Raw genomic sequence first — 9,089 nt, forward strand, 5'->3', positions numbered from 1 at the left:
CAGGGAGGTGGTAGAGTCCTTATCCCTGGAGGTATTTAAAAGAAGGACAGATGAGGTGCTTAGGGACATGGTTTAGTGGTGGGATGGCAGTGTTAGGTTAAAGGTTGGACTCGATGATCTTAAAGGCCTTTTCCAACCAAAGCAATTCTATGATTCTAAGCTTTGTCCAACATGCCCAGTGAGAGCTGCAGAGGGCTGGATGACGAGTTATAGCTGCCCATAACTTCTGAGTGGGCTAATCTGCCGATCATAGTGCAGTCCCACAGAAGTTAATCTTGCAGATCTTGGGCTGGCAAGGCTGAGGAGTAAAAAATGCAGTTCTTGGAGAGGATGTGTTTTTTCTCGTTGTATCTTAGCGGGGAAAAAGCTGGGAAGCAGCCACTGGAATGAGTCACGCGCATGCTGGAAAGGCACTGCTGCAGCAAAACGTGTGTAATTGCAGATGTCTTGCTGTGCCACGATGACGAGCTGGAAGGTCGGAGAATTGCTTTCATCCTGTACCTCGTGCCACCCTGGGAGAAGAGCGACGGGGGAACGCTGGACCTGTATAGCGCAGATGGTAAGGGCCTGGAGTGCAGCCTTGGGTGGCTGAAAAAGATGAAGCTTACACGCTCCTTGCAGTAACTCTCTCCTCAGATAGTACAAGGAAGATAAAAGAGTTTCTCCTTTGTCCAGAAAAGCTGAGGTATAGGTAATATTTGCATCTTAGACATGGGCTGTAGCAGATGACGCTAATGGGTGACAGCAGAGGAACAGGAGAAGGTAACAAAGAGAGGAAACTTTTTTTTTTTTCTTTTTCAAGGATGGAAGTGATGCCAGTACTTGTGTTTGGAACTGTAAAGCGATGGAGATAATTTCCCTTTCCAGCAACAGGAGTCCACTGATTCCTCCCCGAGCCCTTGCTCTGAGCTCCATCCTGTGTCTCACCAGTCACAATGTCACGAAGCCAGAGAGAAATGGCAGTTTCTGGTGAGTTCCAGTTCATACCTTAACCAGAGTATGTTTTCTTCCTCCTCAGAACACTTTCGGCCACAGCAAATTGTCAAGTCGTTAGTGCCTTCATGGAACACGCTGGTTTTCTTTGAAGTCTCTCCAGTCTCTTTCCACCAGGCAAGGAGCTGTCTTTTGTTCACTTTTTGATTCTCATTGCGGTGGTTACTCATTCTGTGTGTTATTGCAGTCCTGATGGGGAGGGAGGAGGGAAAGGCAGAAGCATGGGTAGAACGGATCCTTGTGCTAAGTGCTATGTGTTGAAGGCAGGACAAGGAGGAAAAGAACCAACAAAGCCAACTCAAACTGTCAGCCTAGCTTCACCATCCAGGGTGAAGAAAAATGGCTGGTTCTATTTTGTGTTGCTCTCCTGGCAAGCCTGGCTGTGCATTTGGCTGAGAGATTTTTGTTTGTTTGCTTGTTTTAAACTAGCTCGTGTTTTTCATGTGGATTGCCGTGCCTTTGCTCCACGAGAGCTCCTCAGCACATCGCCTTACCAACAGGGCGCTGCGCAGACAGGGCTTTACCCATGCTGTAACTTGGGCGTAGTGCGGTACCCTACGGTAGAAATGCCGGTGTGGTTAAGTAGCACTTTGTGGCGCTTACCAGGAAGATGGCTGGAAACAGGATGAACAATCTGTGGAACTGCATGATGCAAACACCTGGCTGAAATCTGAAACTCCTGTGTACTTGAGAATACCCCAGACTGTAACGAACAGGGCCAAAGAGCAGAACGTTGGAGAGGGAGAAGATAGTGAAGTGTGTCAGGCGTGTCCTCACTTAGACTGCTAGTGGTTTTACTTTTCTGTTATTTATGTCTTACAATGAATTAATTATTTGCTCACTGCCCTAATTGTTTTCAGGTAGTGATTTAATCTTGTCATAAAAACCCACGTTCCACTTAACCTTGCGACTGCCTCCTACTGACCTAAACTTAATCCCCTGCCTTAGCCCTATCCAGAATCCTGGGCGCTGTCTCCGATACTGTTAACATAGGTGATAAATACAGCTTAAATAATAAACTTATTTTTTAAAATAAGCACTAAGTTCAACAGGGAGTGCTGTGAATCAAAGCCTCCCAGATCTGGACCTCGCTGGTTGTGCCTAGAGTTATTTGCTGATGCATTTATTTCACGCTTCCGTCAGTAAAGTGTAGAGCCTGTGAATTCCCGTTAGACGACTGTGCGAGGCTCGGACCAATGAAGCCTTCACAGCACACACCAGCCTTAAAGGGCTCTCAGATGTTGGGCAAAGAGCACTTACTCAGTCCTTCCTAACAGAGCTTCAGGTTTTGGACTTCATGCTGTATGCTTCTTCAGGAGATAACAAAGCAAGCTGTGGGCGTTTGCTGAGCGGAGTGGGTCCGTGAGCTTCTAACGGCAGGCAGTTTTCTGGTTTCCATTTCCCAAGTGATTTAGGATTCAGTAGCCATTCTAAATAACCTAGAACACCTCTAAGTCATGCAAGGAAAGGGCCACTACAGGTCTGTAACAATAAGAGCCAAAATGTTTCTGGAACAGACTGTGTTTCTTCCTCCTGTTCCATCACACTGTCCTAAAAAAACAAGCAAACAAACCCCAGCGCAAAGTCTTCACGTGCTATTCAAAAATCCAGTCTGTGGCTTGCAACCAGTCATAAGGGGATGGCTTTCTTTTCGTGCTGTCATTACAGGACAGCATCCTAGTATGTGAAATTGTTCGATTTAGCCCAATTTACCTCAGTGCACAATCTGATAAAGTCAAGATTTAGCGGTGGCCATTGCTGTGCAAAACTCAAGGGTTTCCATGGACCAGGTTAAATGCCAGGAGAGAGGGGGTTGCTCTTAGTCTGACAGATGGGTAGACCTTTAATCCAGAGCCAGAAGCATCAGGCAAATGCCCTTCACAATGGCTTCTATTACAGCCAATAACTAACTTGTATAACTAAAACAAAAAAGACAAAAAAGTAGACCGATACAGTCTGCTGAGGCCCACAGATGCTCAGCATTTTCTGAGTTTCCAGATTAACCCATGACAGCTAATTTTTGCAGCCTGTGGCAACTGGTTCTTCAACAGAACAAATGGTAGAAAACTAAAATACCATTGCTTTTAATAATGGAATGACTCAAAGCTCTCAGAGAGAGGGAATGGATTCTGCTGGGAGCTTGGAGTGGGATTCTGGAAACCTATAATGGGCAAAGTTTGCTTTAGCCCTCCCTCTGTGAGCCAGGAGTAATCCACCCTGGTCTAGCCCTTGTCTGACTTCTCTGTATGCAGTAGGCTCTCCGGAGTCAGGTCCATCTCCTCTGGTGAGTCTCTGTGGTGCCTGTTACAGTTCATCCATAAATGCTTTGTAATCTAAACAGTAACGTGCTGCTCGATGTCATTCCAGGTGTCGGAAGTTCTGTCTGAGGAGAAGTGCCGGTTGTCAGTCAGCGGCTGGTTTCATGGCCCGGCAATAGTCAGACCTGCACACCACACGGAAGCACCCTTGCCCAGGAGCCCACACATCCCCTACGATGTAACAAGCCTACGTCTGCTTATCCGCATTTCTGTTTCTTTCTTGTCCCTAGAGTACTTGTTACAGGATGCACTGATGCTTGGGGATGCTTTAATCTTTAACTTCTCCCATTCTCTTGTTTTGTTTCCTGTCCATAAATTCATAGCTGGTTTCTTTCTTGTATATCTTGACTCTGTAAATTTTTGCATCCCTGTAACAGTGCAGAGAATGCAGCAAATACTCATGGTGCTATTTAAAAAAAAAAAAAAAAAAAAAAGGAATGGAATGCTGTGGGGAGGAATCCAGCTGGAGGTGGCCAGCTGGGTAAGGGGGAATTGTGGAATCTTTTTTACTTTTGCAAATTCAGCATTCGAATCCATTTTCCTTCCAGCATGAAATCTTGTACGAGTGGGTCAATCCTGTTTATTTGGACATGGACTCCCAAGCTCAAATCCAGGAGGAATTTGAGGAGCGATCGGAAATTCTCCTGAAAGATTTTCTTAAGGTGAGCCCCGTGGTTTAATCTCATGTGGTCTGCCAGAAGGGGTCATGGGGCAGGTAGGTACCATGAGCTGGGAAGGGCCTTCAGCTGTCAACTGAAACACCTTCTGGTTTTGCCCCCTGAAGGAGAATGGACCAGATGACATCTGAGGTCCTTTCCAACCATAACCATTCTGTCATTCTGCGGGTGGGTCCCCTCTGCCTGGCTGTACAATGCTACACAGGGACTCATCACAAATCACAAACTTTGCTTCAGCATTCTGGTTTCCTGCAAAGCAGCAAAGCGGAAGGATGGAAACACACGTGTCCTAGTTTCAGCTGGGATAGTTAATTTTCTCCTTCCTGCTTCCTAGCCTTGTGGTGACCAGAGTGTCCTTCCCTGTCCCTCAGGCTCTCCCAGCACTCAGGGAACTCGACCTGCCTGTGAAACAAGCGACCTGTAATGGTTTTGTCTATGTGAAAGGCTTTGTTTCTCATGGCTGATTTACCTCTGGTTTACTGGGCATCTGTATCTCAGTGAGGTTGCATTCTCACCCAGCAGACAATCAAGTACAATTTGATACCTATTGGTATCAAATTGGCACTGAAAAGTCACGTTGTCCGCCCAGGCTATGCCCCTCAATTCCACAGTCTTTAGGCACCCCAAACAAGTTAAAAAAAAATATGAGGAGTGCCTTACCTGAGAGGAGCCAATGGCTGCTTCTAGCACACCGAGGGGGACCCAGGAGCTAAACGTTCAAAGTTTCTGTGCTGTCTTTCTCTCCTAGAAAGAAAAATATCAACTGCTGTGCGAAGCTTTGGAGAACAAAGGCATCCAGTGGAGTAGCCGGGGGCCTGCCAATAAAAGGTGGGGAATGACAGTGTCCTGCACCTACTGATGCAGGAACTGCCAAGAGGCTGCGCTGGTGGACGCTGCCCCCAGGGATGCGGTCCTCATGCTTCTCCACTGCTGACGCCTCTGTTGTCTTTCAGACTCTACGAGACAGCAGAGGAAGACAGCCTCCCTGACATCCCGAAGAAGTTCCTGCAGTTCTTGCACTCTGAGGCCTTGTTTTTATTGCTTTCCAACTTCACTGGCCTAAAGCTGCACTTCCTGGCTCCCTCTGATGAGGATGAAGATGCTGGGGAAGGAAGAGCAGCAGACGCTGCTGGGAACAGTGGTCCCAAACCTGAGCAGGAAGAGACTGAACAACACACTGCTAGCGATCCCCATCAGCCAGACCAGCCCGACAACATCCCCGAAGCACAAGACGGTGAGACACAGAACGGTAAGTCGAGTGGCAGCAGCGTGAAAGGACTTGAGCAGAATCCTGATGTTAAGGATGTTGGCAGCAGAATTCCCCATGATTTTCACAGAATTAGCATTTCCCCTTTACTGCAGCCAGCAGAAGGCACCAGCACAAACGCAGGACTTGGAGCAACTCAGACTGGGTATCCAAATTAAGTGACCATTGCAAAAGAATTTGGAATAAAATAATGACTAACTTGAAGATACCGTTTGGAACGGACTTAAGAGTGGGACTTCTGTAGGAGTTAAGGCATGGCACGGGGTGTTCATTAGTTGCCCAGTAATCTTTTGCCAATAGTTATGCTCGTGCTTCGTATAAAAGTAGATTTTTGTATGAGACCAAATCAAAAGGAAGAAAGTGAACAGACGAGAAGTAAAAAGAATTAGAGTTAGAAAACCAATACCTGAAACTAGGATTTAACCTTTTAGAAAATGCTGCCAGCCTAAATAACCACTCAGTTGTCAGCAATGAGATCTCATTGCTGTAAAAGATAGATTAATTTTGGATTCATGGATTGGTGCTGTTTATTTAAAACTTTGAAGTTTAAGGGTAGAATTTTTGAAGATGCTCATCCTGCACTGAGTCAGGCAAGTTAGCAGGCACAGGAGTAAAAGGTAATAAAAACCCCCAACTCCTCCTGCAAGTCCCACTGGAACACTGAGCTGGTACAAAGGCTCTGTTTTTCCAATTCCTGCAGGTAGTAATTTTGCCTCTTCTCTCTGCCATGTTCCCAATGTGCGATTTTAAACTCACACATGAGGGGGGCATAGTTTGGGCATGCATGGACTGAAAACGGAGCTAGAGCAATTGGTGGGAGGGGGGGAAAGGCTTCCCCAAATTCTGATGTACCTCCTGGGATGGCACCTGCAGAAGTGAGTTGAGAGCAGCATCCTCCTTTCACCGAAGCACCCGGTAGTTCTGGTACTTCACAGATTGGTTGCTGGCCCTTGAAGTTTGGACTGCTACTGTAAGTCCTGGGAGCAACCAAAAAAAAAAAAAAAAACCACAAACAAACAAAAGGGGGAACTGGTTAAGTCAAAGCACAGCACAGCTTGGCCCCTTTCAAAGAGCGAATCTTGGCCTCCCTCCTCACACCAGTCAGAGGACATAACTTAGACCCAGCTCTAAAAATGAATTTAACTTGAGATCCACGCGTTTACTTTTTCTTCCCTTTACGCTTTGCTGGGAACGGCAGAGATAGCAGTGCAGGGGCTTGTCCCCTACATGCCCTGAGCTTCGCGGGCATCAGCTGTCGTACAGCTTCATTGTTTTCCCTGGCTTGTTTGTTCCCCCTTCTAGGCTCAGGTACCCCTGTGTGTGCAGGGGAGCTGAGGCACTGGACCCACGGGCACTATACTCTCGTCCATGATGCTCAAGCAACAGAATTTGCTCTTGACCTGCTCTTCTTCTGTGGCTGTGAGGGTAAGTGGACAGAAGGAAGTTATCGGGGCTCCCCTGACAAGATTTGTGTAAAAGGCCTTCTCAACTCTCAGCAGTGCTACAATAGCCAAAATTTCCCTGCTTTTCCTTACATGGAAGGGCTCTGTAGGCTTTTCCCTAGTCCTCGCTTCTGCATAAGCCCTGGTTTCAGTCGTCCTTACACAAAGATTTGGGATGGTGGCCTTGGGATCAGCTTTGACCTTTCCTGCTGGAGCCAGGAGGTGGCGCCTGGGCAGAGGGAGAGCCTGTGGCTCCCAGGCTCTGGGCACAGTGAGGGCCAGGTGGCCAGCATCCCCCCTAGAAGTGTTCCATTTCGCCCCTTTTCTCATCAGAATTATCACTGCGCCTCCAATTCACAAAGCCCAGGGTTTTCAAAAGTTACTTGAGGCATGTCTAGGCATTTTAGGTTGATTGCTAGTTAGTGGTGGAAAGAAAAACCTAAACATAAGCATTTTGGAGCAGCTGAGCCCAGAATCCATGGCTGAAATCACCTGGCACATGCCAGTAATTACAGGGAAAGCCTTTTGCATATCTGCTAAAGCAAAACCGCTCTGTGTGTGAGGAGCAGAGTGCCAAGCAACCTTAAATAGCCTGTCTGTGGTAAAAGGCAAATCTGGTACAGGTGCTTCAAGTTATTTCTAATTTGGAAAAAAATAAAACAAAACAGACCAGCAGGAGGGAAACTGGGGATCGTCCTGTACCCAGTAACTGTGGGGAGTGGAAAAATGGCACCTCCAGTAGCCTGGACAATGTGGAGCTTTCTAAGAATCTTTCTTTTCTATTTTAAGACTGGGATCCCGAATATGGTGGCTTTACTTCCTACATCGCTAAAGGCGAAGATGAAGAGGTAAGGACCTCAGCTGCTGGCTGCCAATTAGATACAGTTGTTTAGGGTGGAGAGACGTAATTCCGCTTTGTCATAACGCTAGCATAATCCTGAGGGCACTCAGTATCGCACTGGAGCCTCCCTGCCTGAATTACAGAGCTCATGGGAGCTGCAGGAGGCTCACATTCAGTGCTGAATCCCACCTGCGCCAGACCTTTGCTCTGACTGGGCTTGTGAAGCCGTTTGGTTTTTTTCTTCCTAGCAACGATCTCAAAGCCGGTTTTGCAAAACTGATTTCCTCCCTTATTTTCCTGTCTTCTAGCTGCTGACAGTGAATCCAGAGGACAACTGCTTGGCCTTAGTTTACAGAGACAAAGAGACCATGAAGTTTGTGAAATACATCAATCATCGTAGCTTGGCACGCCTGAGAAAGCATCCCAACAGAACAGGATTTTGGGATTTTTCCTTTGTCTATTATGAGTGACAGTGCACAGTGTGACCGTGTTCACACAGAGATAGTGGCAGCGGGGGGCAGGGGCCAGATTTCTACCCGGGCATTTAGCTGGGGCCTGTCTAAGCCCAGACAAACTTTGCTTCATTGCACTGTAGCTAAGCTGCTACCAGGTGGGGCCCAGGTGACACAAACGGAAATTGGGCTTCCGAGCCCACTGTAACACGTGCTGTCAACCACTTTTAATGCTATAGGGAGGGGGTCACCATCATGCTGCACTGTCGGCTTTCCAGCTGTTCTCTCATGGAAATAGCACGGTGGGGTCTATCTCTAACCTATCAGGGTGAAAAATGACAACTGTGCCTTGCCTCAAGCTGACAACTGATTTTTATTATTAAAAAAAAAGAAATAGGTCAGTTAAATGCTTCAAACTCTGGTTGGGCGAGTTTTGTTACAAAACACCCAAGACATTCTCTGGGGCTTAACTGTGTTCGCTGTTTGTAGAGGCAGAAATAAAGGCGCTGCCATGGAGGTTTTTCCAGCTCCACGACTCCATGGGGGTAGGAAGGAAGACAGTGCGGCTGTAAAGCTGCTGGCACCAAGGAGGACCTGGCACTGTAACAAGGAGCAGGACTTTGTCATGCTAAATGCTGTGCAGGCAGACCCAGATGCAGCCCTTTTGCTGAAGGATTTATGAGTCAATTAGAGGAGAGACCTGCTCCCCAGACCTCCTCCACCTGGGCGGGTCGTGGATGGTGGTGGAAGGCTTGTGGAGGTGGGCTGGTGGCAGGAAGGCCATAACTCACCTCTCCCTGGCTCCTCAGCCGCAGGCAGCAGGAGGGTCACCAACAGCATGGCCTCGGTGTCACACAAAGTTTTGTCCTGGGGTCTGGGAGGTTCCAGCGTGGCTTCGGTCACTGGAGATCAGCTCAGAGCTTTCCAGGTCGCAGATACCCAGCTCCTGTGATAAAGAGCACAAGAAAGGCAGCGGTCTCGGTGCCATACCTTCCCCCTCCGTGCATGCCTTCGGTGCTGCTCACCAGCCCACCTTCACTGCAAGCAGGAGAGCGTGCCGGGCTGTTGCCTCCAAGGTGCCCAGCCACCACGAGGTGCT

At 47.8% G+C, this 9,089-nt stretch overlaps 1 protein-coding gene across 2 annotated transcripts in view; it reads left to right on the forward strand.

The window, feature by feature from the left end:
- The window catches only part of OGFOD1 (2-oxoglutarate and iron dependent oxygenase domain containing 1), a 9,465-nt gene extending 1,102 nt beyond the window's left edge, over positions 1-8,363 (forward strand). Inside the window, exons 2-10 of one of the 2 annotated variants that reach the window (XM_035898730.1) lie at positions 443-559; positions 1,019-1,110; positions 3,361-3,489; positions 3,860-3,973; positions 4,737-4,816; positions 4,942-5,237; positions 6,558-6,680; positions 7,487-7,545; positions 7,847-8,362. In XM_035898730.1, the coding sequence (XP_035754623.1) occupies positions 443-559; positions 1,019-1,110; positions 3,361-3,489; positions 3,860-3,973; positions 4,737-4,816; positions 4,942-5,237; positions 6,558-6,680; positions 7,487-7,545; positions 7,847-8,008 (1,172 nt within the window). In that variant the 3' untranslated portion in view covers positions 8,009-8,362. Of the gene's footprint in view, positions 1-442; positions 560-1,018; positions 1,111-3,360; positions 3,490-3,859; positions 3,974-4,736; positions 4,817-4,941; positions 5,238-6,557; positions 6,681-7,486; positions 7,546-7,846 lie in introns of both variants that reach the window. The other variant, XM_035898731.1, reaches the window with a different exon arrangement.
- The last annotated feature ends 726 nt before the right edge of the window (positions 8,364-9,089 follow it).

The sequence above is a fragment of the Egretta garzetta genome, unplaced genomic scaffold (genome assembly GCF_000687185.1).
Source record: "Egretta garzetta isolate BGI_Z169 unplaced genomic scaffold, ASM68718v1 scaffold27, whole genome shotgun sequence".
NCBI classification, from domain to species: Eukaryota; Metazoa; Chordata; class Aves; order Pelecaniformes; family Ardeidae; genus Egretta; species Egretta garzetta.